At 38.3% G+C, this 16,738-nt stretch overlaps 1 protein-coding gene across 1 annotated transcript; it reads left to right on the top strand.

Annotated features, from left to right (window-relative positions):
- The first annotated feature begins 1,395 nt into the window (after positions 1-1,395).
- LOC119047320 (olfactory receptor 5H8) lies at positions 1,396-6,685 on the top strand. The gene is made up of 2 exons (XM_037142733.2): positions 1,396-1,514; positions 5,717-6,685. Exon 2 carries the CDS (start codon positions 5,735-5,737, stop codon positions 6,683-6,685), a length of 951 nt encoding a protein of 316 aa, XP_036998628.1. The 5' UTR covers positions 1,396-1,514; positions 5,717-5,734.
- The last annotated feature ends 10,053 nt before the right edge of the window (positions 6,686-16,738 follow it).

Here is a 16,738-nt window from a genome sequence, read left to right as displayed (position 1 = left end):
CTGCCAACTCAGAATATTATATGCAATACAAAAATAACTTCCAAAAAAGAATGTGGTGCAGGTCCTCAGTTTGGGGCCTTACTCCCCACGGCAGGAGCCCTGGCTTCAAATTTGGCCTTTTTATTCCCAGGTGATGGTGTAGGTGATGGGCTCGGGGGGCGGGTTGTGAGGGGAGGACTGGAGCTGGGCAGGTTAGACCCTCTAACCTGTCTAAGCTTCCAGCATCCTCCTGCGTGCTCCCATCCTCACAGACCAGGAACCGGGCAAGAGATGGACAGTCTCTGAACTGTGGGGGTTCTCAATGCTCTAAAAGTAAATGATGACCTACTTCTCCAGTCAGGAAGAAGAGTGAGATGACTGGACCTGTTTCAGGAAAGCACGCCCAGAGACTATTTAGCTTTTTTGTGGAAAGAACAGAAAACCAATGGTAACTCAAAGCCACAGGCCACCCTTTGGATGCCAAGATATCCTCCCATGTATCCTGCCAGGATTGTGTCATTTCATGTCTCATGTCAATATCGCCTTTGTTTAGGAGAAGAAAGGGGGAAAACAGAAAGGAGCAGAGTAGGAGCTTGAGTTCCTTCCTCTAGTGTTACCACTCTAAATGCATTAAGCAGGAATTGGTGGTTTGCCAAACTGAATGCGTGTTGCCCAATTTCCTTATCGCAAACATGCAGATGTATGCATGCTTATATAATATATGATAGAAAAATTGAGAAAGATTCATACTAAAATATTAGTAGTACTTCTAGGTGCTTACAGATATTTTTTGTTTTATTATTACTTAACATTATTTTTCAAATCTTCCTATAGTAAACAAGTTTTTGCAAATTAACCTAAAAGAGTGAGTAGAAGGTATTGACCAAAATTCTTTCTTTGACCATTGTAATTTTCCATCACATTTCAGGCTCGAGTGGGGAGTTAGCTATAGATCTAAGATGTGAGCTGTAGTTTGCATGAAAACAGCTACTTGGGGCTGGCACCCAAAGGGTATCAAGAATTTTGGCTTCATTGAAATCCTGAATGACTAGCTCAGACAGGACTAATCCAAGTACTCAGAGCATCATGTCAGAAGTGTTATCTGTGGTAAAAAATAGTGACATAGAGTACGATTTCAATTCTTAAACCTGGAACTATCGACAATGACGTGATGGTTATGAAGTTTGCATCTGTAATGACCTGTGGAACAATATGAACTTCTCACACATTACCAGGTCCACAATGCCCATTAGCTTCGCCCCAAAGGGAATCCCTGGGCGTTATCATGGGAAATTTAGTTTTGTGCTCCCTTCTCTTCCGGCAAAAGCACAGAGTTGTATGATTGGTTGAGTCTTTTGTTCAGAGGAAATTAATACAAATATTGTTTTCCTTAGCTTGAGATATGAAGCCTGCAAAATGAATCAGTGTACAAAGAATTGCTGCCTATGCTATTGTTGTTCCTGTGCTACTACATATTTTCTACTTTAGAAAGCCTAATGTTTAAAGGAACCTCCACAATTTCTTAAAAGACAAGGGTAAGAAAGGAATGATTTGTATAATATTCAGTGTTATTTATGTAAAAATTTAAAGTACCATTTAATGTATAGTAATTTGAAATTGAGTTTACAAGATGTCAATAGCCAGAGGGAAAGAAAAAATAGTAGTAAATTAATTATGCATTTTATTTTCAGGACTAACATGTTGATATGCAAAATATCTGTTAAGACTAAATTATTGCCTGTGATGTGTTTTATTATTTCCTTAACCTAATATATGATTTTATAAGGTAAATATATATATATATGGAAGTATGTAAAAATTGTCCTTCCACTATGCTTTCCAGAATTTATGAGTAAATAAGTACCTACACGAATCGAACTTGAGAGTTTCCAATTATTTAGTGATTTGAAAGAAAAGCCATTCCATATAAAAGTCTACTTAACAACTGAAATTATTGACATTCATTAATTCTATTGTCTATATTCAGGATCCAGTTTTGGCTTAATTATATTTTGCAAAACATACACACACACAAATCATACAATTGGTCAAGATAAAAGTTCTCTCAAGTAAAACAAACAGGATTTCTAGAGAAAGTCACTTCATCACTGTAATAGCAAAAGAAAGCAACTTTTAAATATGGAAAGAACTCTGAGGCAGTGCTAACATATTCATTAACAACAAAATTTATAAAATGGAATTTAAAATGGACATGTCTTTGTCATACATATATTCATAGAAAAATAAACTTTAAAAAGTTAAATAGAAATATTTTTAGGACTGACAACCTTAAGGACTGCCTGAGTTAAGACATTTGCCCCCAAGCCTATGAGCCTTTCTCCCTATCTCCTCTGCAGCCTCTCTCAGCCTTGTCTGGCTTGTCTCCCCAAGGTGTACCTATGTTTCTGTTATTTTTCATTTGTTACTCACTTCTCCATTGTTTTCTTTTCATAAACACATATTTCCTTCCCAGTTCATCTGTTCCCTTTCTTCTCTCGATGCTATCCAATATTCTCCTCTCTTTTGAAATCTTTTACTAAAATATTGTAGAAGAAAAAACCTTGCATGTGTCTATGAGAATTAGAAAAAGGGCAACTGTTCTCCATATTTCTAGGGATACTCTACATCATTCTGCATCACTGACTTGTTTCCATTTCACTTCTCATTTTTTGGCTCAATTCCATCACATAATGAAAATTGCTTTCACTAAAGCTACTAAAAATCTCTTGATTTCCACGCTGAGTGAAATCTGATAACTCCTTGTTCTACTAGGTAGAGCATTTATTTTGGTATTTCACATATACATCATTTCTTTCTTCTTGGATACCTTTTTTTTAAAAGTTCACTCAGCTTTCCAGCCATTTGCTTGCTTTTATGATCACTCTGCTCAGTAATATCTTTTTCTGATCTGTCCCTAATCTTCCTTTGTGTTAGGGAGGCCTCTTGGTTGCAACAGGAAATGAGTGAATTGAGTGGAAATGGGCTCAAGCATAGAAGCGTAACAGAAACTGCAGGCATAAGCTGGAAAAAATGGGCAGGAACAAAGAAAGCAAAGGAGCCCTTTATCAGGCTACATCACATCTCAACACAAGGTCAGTGAGACTTGCTGTCACTTCTGCTGAACTTGGAATGCCAGCTCTCACTGACAATACCATTATAATGGATGCAGGATACATTTGTTGCCATCTTCATATTTCTGCCTTTGCTACCAACATTCTCTTTTGTTCCTGTTCATTTTCTCCCTCTCTCCATATTCTAAGTATAGGTTAAGTGTGTTTGATTTGCCCAGTCTAGGTCAAGTTTCCTCCCTGCAGGTAGGTGAAAGGGGGATGGGAAAGTTAATATCTAGCCACTTATTTAGGCTTCTTGAGTGGGAGGTAACCTCCACCAGTCACCAAGACTATGTGGTATAAAACAAGATCAGATGTTGGCCATCTGATATATACTGTGCATCCACTTTATAACCTCTTTAATTCAATTTCCTTAAGTTGCTTTCTGAGCTTTTCTTCTCTTTACTTTATGCTCACTATCCAATGGATAGGTCATCACTAAATATGCCTCAGCTATGCTAATGACTACTAAGACTATTTCTATTAATCTCTGCTAGACTCATACCACTGCATAAATCTCGCATGGATTTTGAAGGATACTCTGCCAACAAATTAGCCACTGCATCTGAGTTCCTCATCTTCATTTTGATGACCATCTTATGCAGTCACCCCATGACTTCTTTCTCCTTCAACCCCATGTGTGTTGTGTTACAGTCCCAGTCACTCTACCTCCTGAATTCTTTTGCATCTATCTCTTATTTCTCTTCATCACTCCCAACACTTGGCATGCATTTGAATCACTTGGAGAGGATTTTTAAACTGCAGATATAGACCATATTCTTCACCCACTCCATCAATTTCTACAACGGCACTTCATAACCTATATTTTGCAAAAAAAACCTCAACTGTACTTGAACAACAATAAAAAATTCCTCAGACAATTCTGATGTGTAACCTGGTTTAGGAATCACTGGGCATGACTATTAGCTTTCTGTCTAGTGGTCCTGATACAGGGTGCAGCCAGGGGGGCCCCCCAAAAAACAGATTTGGAATGGTGTCCAGAATTCAAAGTGTATAGAAATATTGGAGAGACATATAAGATGTCCTCACCGCCCCCCCCCCCCCCCAGGGGGGAAGGGATGAATGGAGCCAGGCCATTGAGAGCTGTTTTGCATAGCAAAAGTTTTTGCAGCTAACCTCTGGAATGATTATTTAACATATCTATACCTTTAACTAGTTTCATAGATATGTTAAATAGCAGTGGCCAAGTTTGGAGCCAGGAAGAAGAGAGCAACTAGCGGGGACTGAGGATGGAACTAGGAGGACTCAAGATGGGAACTAAGGTCTGCTCTCCGGAGTGAGAAGGGCTTGGACTCAGGATGTAACTAGGGGCTGCGCTCCTGAGTGAGAAGGCCTGTGTGGGAGCTTGGAAAAGACTGGCTCCAGGACACAAAGTGTCCCCGCTTGGCCAGATGAGAGAGAGCCACGCGGTTTCAGCAGAGTGAGGACCCCCTGTTGGTGAGGTGAAAGAGGGAGCCACGTGGTTTTGGCAGGGTGTGGACCCCCTCTTTCCCAGGAGAAAGGGAAGAACCACGCAGCTTTGCCAGAATGGAGATCCCTGCAGCCAGGTGAAAAAGAAAGCCACATAGTTTTGGTGGAGTGCGGACTCCTGCAGCTTTGGTAGAAGAGGCCCACGCGGCTTTGGGGTGCCCCCTTTGGCCGCGGGGCCTGAAAAAGCAAGAGAGACTTTGACTGGAACTGGGTACAAAGAACTCTTGCCAGTGGACCATGAGAGGGTTCCACAGTACTTTGGATTAACTCGAGATCCTGCCTGCACGGTGACACAGCTGACGGTGCCAGCGGCCTGCAATACAGACGTGTGCTCTTTTCCTGATTTACGGTACCCGGAGTTGGGACAGTGGGAGAAGGGAACGCTGTGTGGGTGTAGGTGTATACCCTAAAGGACTTTGATATTTTAGTGGAGGCATTAGGCCTGAATAGTATTAAATAAACATTTTGTTTCCTTTTCACAAATCTCTGGCATTAAGAGATGTCTTTCCAATTGGCGGCGGACAGAAGGGCCCAGTAGATTTTAGTATTCTGTTTTTGGGAGGGGCCCCTGTTGTATAGCAGTTCTGGGCATCCCTAGGTGGACCAAATATTGTATTGCCCCTCCCTTGGACCTCTTGTTCGGTAACAGTCCTGACTCCAATTTCCCCTCCCAACAGCCTATTCTCTACACCACTATGCTATGCATTCATTCTTTTATAATACCTTACAAAACAACTATACATCTCTTAATTTTCAATGCCTGCTTACTGCCTGAGGAATAAAGTTCAAGATTCTTCACATAGAATTCAATTTACTTTATTACCCTGGCTGTTCATCACACTCTTCTTCCCTTGACCTTGCATCCCTGTTTTAACTGAAAATTTCCCTATTACAATTAATGGTATCCCCATAATTATAACACATGCTTAGAATGCATTTCTTTTTCTAAATATGCCACACATTTTGAAGTGAAATCATTGCCTTTTCTTCCACTTCATAAATTACCTCAAAATAAATTCTATTATAGAGGTAAGGAAATGAATGGGGGATTCTGACATGCATGGTTTTTATTTCAACTCTTTCCCCCCTGCTATTTATGTTATAAATCCTGAGTGACATATTCCATTTCATTTCAGGCAACATTAAGTGAAGACATGGAAAGGGAGAATGCAACATTGCTGACAGAGTTTATTCTCACAGGACTTATATACAAACCAGAGTTGCAAATCCCCTTGTTCCTGGTGTTCTTGGTGGTATACCTGATCACCATGGTGGGAAACCTTGGTCTAATTGCTCTCATCTGCAATGATGCTCACCTTCACACTCCCATGTACTTACTCCTGGGGAATTTAGCCTTTGTGGATGCTTGGATGTCATCTACAGTCACCCCCAAGATTCTGGTCAACTTCCTAATCAAGAGCAAAAACAGTAAAAAGATATCTTTCTCTGAATGCATCATACAATTGTTTTCCTTTATATTCAGTGCATGCACAGAATGTTTTCTGCTGGCAACAATGGCATATGATCGCTATGTAGCCATATGCAAACCACTACTTTATCCAGTGATTATGACCAACAGACTGTGCATCTGGCTCTTAGTCTTATCATTTGTAGGTGCTGTGCTTTATGCTTCTCTTCATATAGGTCTTTTGTTCAGACTAACCTTTTGTAATTCTAATATAATACATCACTTTTACTGTGACATCATACCATTGTTTAAGATTTCCTGTACTGACCCTTCCATTAATGTTCTGGTGGTTTTTATTTCCTCCGGGTCAGTACAAGTGTTCACCATACTGACTGTTTTTATCTCTTATACACTTGTTCTTTTTACAGTCTTAAAAAAGAAGTCTGTGCAAGGCATAAAGAAAGCCTTCTCTACCTGTGGAGCTCATCTCCTATCTGTGTCTTTATTCTTTGGTTCTCTTCTCTTCATGTATGTGCGTCCTGCATCTGCTCAAGTGGATGACCAAGACATGATGGACTCTCTGTTTTACACTGTCATCATTCCTTTGCTAAATCCAATTATCTATAGTCTAAGAAATAAGAAAGTCCTGGATTCACTGGCAAAAATGTTAAAGAGAAATGTTCAGATTTCTTACTAATATATCTCCTCTTTCCATTAAAGCAGTCACAAAATTATGCAGATAAATGTAATTCTGTTTTGGTTAGTGTTTAAAAATTTTGCAATTACAATTGCCCTACAGTTTTAATGACTTAAGATGTTAGTACTAACATACTCCTTAAAAATATGTATATGTTGTTCAAGAAATACAAATAATTTAAAACAAATATCATGCTGGAATAATTAAAGCTGAAAACAAATGAAAGCATTTACATGCTCTTAAATTCTCCAGTGTAGCTTTATAAAATTATTAAGCACTGGTATAGTGTAGTTTGTCTCAACAGGACTTGAATAGGATGTCTTTGATAATCATACAGCTTGTGCATCCTGAAGGCTCACATAACATTTAACTCTACAAAACAGACAGGTTTGTATTTGAGTGAATAGAGGCAAAAGCCAAAAGGTCTTTAATTTCACACTATTCAGGAAATGGTGACTTTCACTTCTTGTGGGGGTTCAACTCATGTCACAGAAAGAAATAAACAGAAATGGGAAAACAATGATTCAAAGAATGAGAAAGGAGTTAAGACAGTGAAAGTCGAACTATAAGACGATGTTCTTAGCTCAGGAACCTTCCATGAGTAATGAGAAGAGAGATGTTGCCTTTAATGCTCTGACACCTTAAAAGGCACTCTGTAGCTGTGTTTGTATGTTGTAAGCTACTTGGGAAAGCTCCACTGATTCAGGGTGCTAAGAATGTGATTGCAGAAAAATTGGAATGGGTATACAGAGGAAAAGAGAAGTGGCAGAATAGAAAGAAAATGTTCAAGCTTCCTAGATTTTTTTTAATGAAGCTACTAAGATAAAAACATCAGCAAATATAATTTGGGGGGGATATTTCATTGAGAGTAGGGCTTCCAATGCATATTACCAAAGTTTAAATAATATTAATATAACATGATGTCAAAATATCCAGTGGGTCACTGGAAAAGACATGAAAAACAAGCAAGATTTTGAGTGATCTGTTCCCCAAAAGTCCTTAAGTGTTAGCTTTCATCTCACTCCATACTCAAAATATAATAAGTGGCCCATCTTCAGGTCCCCTCTTGCCCCTCCTTTCTCAACACTGAAATCTATACACTTTCTTAGTGACACACCAAAGCCTTTAACTAAAACTACATACCTGTGTTTGCAAAACTCGTGTTACTTATCCTCTATATCCTGGTGATACTCTTACTTCCTAAACATAGCTGCCAGGTTATTCTTTACAAACATAACTTGGATTAAACTATATCCCTTTTAAACACCTTTAATGGGTTGTCATTGCTACTGGATTATGTATCTAGATATGTATACATATACATGCACTTATTTGTTCATGTGTATGTCCCTAAAAAAAAAGAATTGTGGACCTTTTATAACTTTTTCTTGGGAACCATGATTGACCATGATGATAGCCAATCAAAACCCTACTGCCTCACTTCAATATGCTTAATGAGAGGGAAATCTGTCCTTTAGAAAAAAATGAATGCCAAGCTGAACAACTTTTGTACTATCATTCTAAAAATAATCATATATGAGATTTTCCACTTGTTATAATAATGTCATGTAAATCTCTTCTGAGGAGGTACCCTTTAAGTGAGACTTTCTTGACAGCAATAATTGACAATCTTATTATGTTTCCTGTATTTTTCAAGAAAAAGAAATTATATCACTAAGTATAAACTGACTTTGAAACACTTGAAATTGTAAGACTGGGCCAAAACAACATGGCTTAATATAAACCCACTTTAAATATAATGACCTAAAAAATATGTTAAAAGTAAAAGATGAGAGAAACATATCATGCGATTCCTAGGAAAAATGGAAGTGGCTATATCAGTATACGCTAACTTGATGTTTTTGATATTATTGAACACTCCAGCCAACAGCAGCAGAATATGTAGTATTTGAAAACACACAAGAAATGTCCAGCAACATATAATTTTTTAATTGAATATGTTACTTATGTGTCCTTTAAAAAATATTTTATTGTACTCTATATTCTTTGTGTGATAAGTAGATTGGGGGGCTTTTTAAAGGGTGCAAGAGCATTTTAAATTTTTAAAAATTATTTTATTATTGTTCAGTTACAGTTGTCTGCATTTCCCCTGACTCCACTTCCCCCACACCACCCAAACCCACCTCCCTCCCTTGCTTTCACCCTCCCTCTTGGTTTTGTCCAAGTGATCTTTACAGTAGTTCCTGAAAACACTTCCCCTCATTATACCCTCCTACCTCCCCTTTGGTTACTGTCAGATTATTCTTAATTTCAATGTTGCTGGTTATATTTTGCTTGCTTTTTTTTCTTTTGTTGATTATGTTCCAGTTAAATGTGAGATCATGTGGTATTTGTCCCTTACTGCCTGGTTTATTTCACTTAGCATAATGCTCTCCAGTTCCATCCATGATGTCACAAAGGGTAGGAGCTCCTTCTTTCTCTCTGCTGTGCAGTATCACAGTTTTTTGATCCACTCATTTACTGATGGGCACTTAGGTTGCTTCCAGCACTAAGCTATTGTAAATTGTGCTGCTATGAATATTGGGGTGCATGGGTTCTTGCCACGTCCACTGCCGCGTCCACTGTTGGATCCCTCTCTCCGTGACAAGGTCCTGAGAGGGGGTGTAAGACTTCAAGGAAGCAGTTTCCAACCTGGTGGACGTGGCATGGAAGGCCTTGCAATACCTATTGTGATTGTGCTTGCTTTGGAGATCATGACCTTTTTGCTTTAATCATTATGAATACCCTGGCAGTGATTCAGATAGTGTGCCTGGACCTTTCCCGGCTCAATAAACAGAATAATAATATCATACTAGAACGTCAGGGAATATAGGCACAAGGAAACAATCAGAACAATCTGAGAATTCAAGCTTAATCAATAACAATCATTAGAAAAACACCCAAGATAAGATAGAATACTCTAGGAAATCAGGAGATGATCTCACTACTTTCTTAGAAGGAATTAAAGTGCAATACATGTTTATAAAAAGAACTCCTAGAGAAACTTAAAAGAAGTACCCTTGAAAGCCCCCTGCTACATAGGAACAGCCCCTCCTTTACCTTGAATAGGAATATATATCAACTAGACAGGCAAAGTAATAACAAAAGCTAGTTAGTTATTACAAACTGAACAGTCACTAGGGAGTCAGAATTTATGGTACACTGAAAAAACATTTTAAGCAAAAAAGGTAGATAGCTAAGTTAGACATCACAAGGGTCTTATAATAAATCTCCTATTTTCTCTACTCAGTCTAGCGTATCCTTATACCCTATACCAAATTCTGAGAAACTTTGGTATACAATAAGATATTTTTAACTGTCTGATTAATGGCTCTCCTAGTTAAAATAATTTTTAACTGAATCTATGAGAACTTTTGTACTTTTACTGATTGCCTTTGTGTTGATTTTTTCTGCTTAAATGATCATGTTATACTGCAGATATTAATCACTACCTGAAATGAAAACTATAAAAACCTGCTTGTACTTTCAATAAACGGAACAGAGCTTCACTGTCCTTTGAGGCGTGTTGTCGTCTGTTACCCAGCGCCGACGCCTACCCTCACCTGTGGGACCCCCTGACCCGCTGCGGCTGGACCGCGGCAGGTTCTTTTGGATTTGGTGTTTCAGGGTTCTTAAGATATAATCCCAGCAGTGGAATTGCTGAGTCAAAAGGCAGTTCTATTTTTAGTTTTCTGAGGAAATTCCATACTGTTTTCCACAGGGGCTGCACTAGTCTGCATTCCCACCAACAGAGCATATGCCATTTTTTTTCTCAAGAAAATATCTCAAATTCATTGTCCTCACTGAAGAGATGATTACTGACAAGAATCAAATGATTTATACCTTCCCGAAGAATTCACCTTTTCCTAGAGACCAGTAGTTTAAAATAAAAGACTAAAATTCTTATATTGTTGTTTGGTTTTTTTCTTTCTATCACTTCCTTTTCTTTTTTGAAATGTTATTTATTTAGTTTTATAGAGAGGAAGAGAGGGAGAAAGAGAGGAAGAAAAATGTCAATGTGTGGTGGCCTCTGGAGCACCTTCTACTGGGGACCTGGCCTGCAACCCAGGCATGTGCCCTAACTGGGAATTGAACTGGCGACCCTTCAATTCACTCTGACACTCAATCCACTGAATGACACCAACCAGGGATCTATCTCTCCCTTCCCTTTCCCTTTCCCTTTCTTCTTTTCCTCCCTGTTGTGGACAGGTGAATGCAGATACCAATAGCACATCTTTTTTAAACAATAAAGAACTGTGGAACATTTATAACACTTTCTTGGGAAGAAGGATTGACTGTAATGACAGCCATTTGTATATTTAATTATACCCAAGTAAACCTCATAATAATAAAGACACATTTAATGAAAACCCATTTAATCTTATATATAAGGAATATCATATATACAAATTTTTTTCACCTTGAAGACATTAGGAGCTCCTATTATTTCTCCTGATGTTGTTACTATGATTTCTGTTATATTATTAGGGATTATAATATATAGTCATTTAATAAGATTTATTACATTATTAGGTATGTTAATAAACTGTAGAAAACTGTAAAAGTTATGCAATGAAAATAAAAAATATGGTGATTATGGAAGATGCAATAAATTATGAAGTATATTCTATGACGACATTCATAAAATACAAATAATCACCAAAATAAACAAATACAAATATGTACTGATTATCAGAAGCGATGGATCCCAATGGACAGTACAACAAAAAAATTTTAAGTATATTTTATTGACTATACTATTATGGGTCTACGGCCATACCACCCTGAACGCGCCCGATCTCGTCTGACTATACTATTATGGTTATCATGATATTTCTTCCTTTGTCCCCCCCAGTACCTCCCCACTCCCTCAGGCAATCCCCCCACCATTGTTCATGTCCATGGGTTATGTCTATAAGTTCTTTGGCTGCTCCACTTCCTATACTGTACTTTACATCCCCATGGCTATTCTGTAACTACCTATTTGTATTTCTTAATACCTTCACCTCTTCACCCATTCTCCGCTTCCCCCTCCCACCTGGCAACCTTCCAGTAACTAACTTTCTTCTCTTGCTTTTAAGAGTCTCTCTTTGTCTTTAACCTTTGGCCTTTTAATAATGATGTGTTATGGAGAGGGGCTCTTTATATCCACCATAATTGGGATTATGTGCTTCCTGCACTTGCATGTCTATTTCCTTCACCAAATTAGGGAAGTTTTCTTTCACTATATCTTCCAAATAGATTTCTAATTTCTTGCTCTTTCTCTTCTCCTTTTGGCACCTCTATGTTGGTGAATGTTGGACCTCCTGAAATTATCTCAGAAGCTACTTATACTATCCTCTTTCTTTGGATTCTTTTTTTTTCTTGTTCTGATTAGTTGTTTTTTCTTCCTTTTGTTCTACATCACTGATTTGATTCTTGGCTTCATTTACTCTACTGTTGCTTCTGCGTAAATTTTACTTTATTTTAGTTGGTGTACCTTTTATTCTGACTGGATATTTTTTATGCTGCTGAGGTCCTCACTAAGTTCCTTGAGCATCCTTATAATCAGTGTTTTGAACTCTGCACCTGATAGATTGCTTATCTCTATTTTGTCTAACTCTTTTTCTATAGTTTTCATCTGTTTCTTCATTTGGGCCATGTTCCTTTGTCTCCTTGTTTTGAAAGTCTCCTTGAGTTTGTTTCTATGTATTAGGTAGAACTTCTTTGACTCTGTATCTTGGTAGTGTGGCCAAATGTAGTAGGTGTCCTATAGGGTCCAGTGGCACAGCCTCTCCCATCTCCCAAGCTGGGTCCTTGAAGTGCATCTTTTGTGTGGGCTGAATACACCCTCCTCTGGTAATTGAAACTTGGTTGCTATTAGCAGATAAAAGAGAGGGATTTCCCCAGTCCAGTCAGCTTCACTGACTGGCTGTGACCAGTGCCCACCAACCTCTGCCCTCCATAGAGGATAAGCTCTCTGTTGGCAGGGTAGTGGTGTTCTGACATAGTCTAGCTGCCCACTGGGTGCATTGGCCCTTGGGTTTCCCAGGTGGTAGAGGCCAAGATCAGCTCCCACCAGTGTTTTGCCAGGGGCCACCCTGCCTGAGCTATAAAGTGATCTGAGGTGGCTGCTATTTGTGTTGGGCTTGGAGATTCCTAAGCAAAGCCAAGGTGTGAATGGAAGTTGGCTGCTGGTGGTGCCAGGCCTAGGGCTCACTGAAGCCATCTGTGGCTTGTTTGATAGGATTTGAGAATTTGTCAAGCATGATTCAAGACCAGCCATTCATATGGAAAAATATCTTGGGTGGGCTTATATATGGGGTGAGGTGGAGTCTCTGGGGATCTCCAAGGTGGAACAGATAGTGTTAACCAGGTTGATGGAGTCTCAGATATGGCACCAGTTTGCCAACTCTGTGGGGGAAGGTTTAGAAGAGAGGGACAATAGCCTCTGTTCACCTTGATGCCAGACACTTCAGTCGTTCCCTGTGTGCCATTGATGCCTTACAAGCTGCTATCTGGTACTGGAGCTCAGAGAGAGTGCATCTGAGTAGGTGAGTCCATGTGTGGGTTTTTCAAAAGGAAATGCTTAAGGCTCCAGAAGTTTCTTCCACTGACTCAATCCCCAGGGGTGCTTGCAGCCGAAGTTGTGGGGCCTTATCTTTCTAGCACTGGAATCCTGGGCTGTGGGTCCTGGTGGGGTGGGATTCCTTACTCCCAAGATATTCCTCCAGAATTTATTCCACCACATGTGGGTGTGGGGCCAGCCCATTCTGCATCTGTGCCCCTCCCAATAATCTGGATGAATATGGTTTCTTCAATCCTATAATTGTCAAACTTCCATTCATCTTGATTCTTCATGGTTCTGAGTGATGGTTGTTCTAGATTTTAGTTTTACTTTTAATGTGCATTTTGAAGATGTGAGCAATGTCTGCCTACACTGCCATCTTGACCAGGGGTAGCAAACCATTTTCAAACTTTGGTATGTCACATAACTTTATTGATTCCATGGGAAATGGTGTAAATGTTGTCTCTGACTATGAGAATATAAAAAAAAACCCCTAAAAATCCTGTACAGCAAGTCCCATGCAAGCATGGCTATGCACCCATATTAAAAGGACTCTCCTCTTAGACAAGCTAGATATTCAAGAACTCTCTAGGAGATCGTTGTAAACTAATAATTGGACATGATTGAAAGGGTTTTATCAAAGATATTGATTACAAGTGCAAGAGGAAGAAAAAGAGCAAAGAGCATTGGTAAAAGCTGACTATTCTTTCCAAGTGTTTATATTCCAGTATCAATGGTGATGGAGCCACTCAGCCCATGCTATCTGCTGCTGCAGGAATTGTCTAATTCATATCAGACAAATAAGTTGAATGGGGCCTGTCCCCTTTGAAACACCTTCTTCCATTTCTGATGATTCCAGTGCTTCCAGTTAGAAAAGTGAGTCTTTTGAACCCTCATACATATTGGGGCATGTGGCCTTAGCAACCAAAGAACAAAACCTGACTACAGTAATGGGAAGAATAGTCAAAGTCTTAAAGATTACTTTGTTCAGAATATTTTATGGACATTTGAAGATATACATGGCTCTGCCATGCCTACATGTGGAAGAGGCAGATAACCAGCAGTCAGCTTACATCTCAGGGATAACAACAAACCAATTCATGTGTTAAATGGAATTGACTATTGGTTGGATAACTTGATATGCAATCTACCAGAGTTGGTGATGAGTTTTCACATAAATGGAATTGTACAGAAATATGAAATGGTAAACATGGAAGAGATACCCAACTTGGAAAACTCAATTTTTCTACTAAAGTCATAAAAGATATTGCACAGAATCTAACTCTACCAGAGAAAAACACACCTATTGACTATTTAAAGCAAGTGGAAGTGATATAGTAAAGTTCTCTCATCTCACTACTCTTTGTGAACATTTACACAGTGGAATACTACTCAGCAAAAAGAAAGAGCTCCTATCTTTTGCAATAGCATGGTTGGAACTGGAGAATATTATGCTAAGGAAGTAAGCCAGCTAGTGAAGACAAAGACCACATGATCTCAACTGTAAGAGGAATCTAATGAACAAAATAAACTAGTGAACAACATAGAACCACAGGCATGGAAACATGGAACAGACCGAAAGTGATGAGAGAGAATGGGGTGGGGGATAATGGTGGAAAGAAGCTGAAGGCACTAGACAAGAACATGTATGAATAACCCCCAGACATGAAAAACAGAGTGGTAATTGACTGTGGGAATGGGGGTTGGGATGGGTGAAGGACAGCTAAGGGGGTAAAATTGGAACAACTAATAGAATAACAATAAAAATGACTTAAGAAAGAAGATTGGTCTAAAATGAATGCCCTCAGCTTTTACTTAAAAAATTTAAAAAGGGGGAAAACAAACAGAAGAAAAAGTATATACTACGTTCATGAATTGAAACAGTCAGTATCATTAAAATGTATGTTATTCCCAAGTGTATCTGTAAATTCAATGCAAGTCCAATAAAAATATGATCCTGTGTAGAAATTAACAAAATTATAAAATATAAATAAAATTCAAAAAATCTAGAATATCCAAAGAAATTTTGAAAAAAGTTTGGAAGGCATAGTATTTTAATATCAACTATAAATCTATCATAATACAGTATGATATGGGAATAGATTTCTACAAATAGATCTTTGGAACAGGAATGCTCAGAAATAGGCTCACAAATGTGAAGAAATTCATTTTCAACAAATATTTGAAAACATTGCGATGGAGGAAGAAAAGTCCTCTCAAAACAATATTCTTGAAAAACTAGATACCTCGATGGAAAAAAATAAACCTTGACTATTACCTGTTAGTATATGCAATAATTAACTCAAGTTTAATCATAGACTTAAATGCAAAAACTAAAACCATAAAGCCTCTGGCAGAAAACAGAGGACTATGTTTAAGAATTGTAGGTAGGCAAAAGTGATCAGGCAGGACATGAAAAGCAATACCATTTCAAAAATGAGACATTTGGCCATCAAAATGAAAATTTCTGCTTATCAAAAGATACCATTAAGAAAGTGAATAGTCCAAAAATCAGGACAGAATATTTGCAAAACTATAGCTGACAAAGAACAAGAGGAAAAAATATACCTAAAAGCAACTTTAATTATTAGGAAACAAAAACAAAAAACAAGTATATCAGTGAAAAATAGGCAGAACCTTATAAGTCATTTTAAAGGAGTTCTACTTTTGCACTAACTGAAGTAAGGAGCCACTCTGTTTTGAGCAGAGTGACAGTACTTAGCTTGTAACTCTGGCTGTTTTGTTGAGATGAGGCTGTAGGGTACATGTGTGGATACAGGGAAATTTGTTATATGATTTTGGCATTAATGGGTAAGAAATGGTGGGTTTGCACCAGTATGGAAAAACTGGTAGGATTCTGAATACATTCTGATAGTAGTGCTGACATGTATTTGATGACTGACCATAGTTTTTGTCTGAATGATTAAAAAAATGAAGTTGCCATTTTCTAAAATGGAGAAGACAGGAGAAATAGAACTGGGGGGTGGGGGGCAGGAGTTGAAAGTAGTAGAGAAGCCTAGGCTTGCCAATGATAAATTGAAATGCCTAACTAGATATTTGCATGGAGATGTCAAATAGGCAGTTAGATATAAAATATGATAATCTGCATGTCTAAACTGAAGAACTAGTTTCAGTTTCTCTTGTTACAGAGCTTTGTTTTGTTAAAACATTCAATTGAGTAAAGTTAAAGTTCTAACTGGCTTCAATAAAGCAATTAATGAATTGGGAGGCATTCCATCTAGACTAAAAGGGTGTTCTGAGGAGTTATACAAAATAGAAAGCTTTTATAGGCAGAAAAAGGATGGAGCTAAGAAAAGAATAGCTTCTTCTAGCAAGGTCTTTTTTTAGGGGAAGAAAGGGGGTCTTATCAGGAAGATTTTTGTAGGAAGCAAGGTGGGGCAAGGGACCTATTAGGTAAAGAAAACAAAAGATTAAGACTTAAATATAAGTTGTGCTAGAATAAAAGTCCTAGAGGAGAACACAGGCAGGAGAATCCTATGCAGCAA

This window comes from Artibeus jamaicensis, unplaced genomic scaffold, assembly GCF_021234435.1.
Source record: "Artibeus jamaicensis isolate MK-2021 breed Jamaican fruit bat unplaced genomic scaffold, CSHL_Jam_final contig_3126, whole genome shotgun sequence".
NCBI lineage: Eukaryota > Metazoa > Chordata > Mammalia > Chiroptera > Phyllostomidae > Artibeus > Artibeus jamaicensis.
The sequence above is the reverse complement of the archived record's forward strand: the minus strand, read 5'-3'. Positions and strand labels throughout refer to the sequence as shown.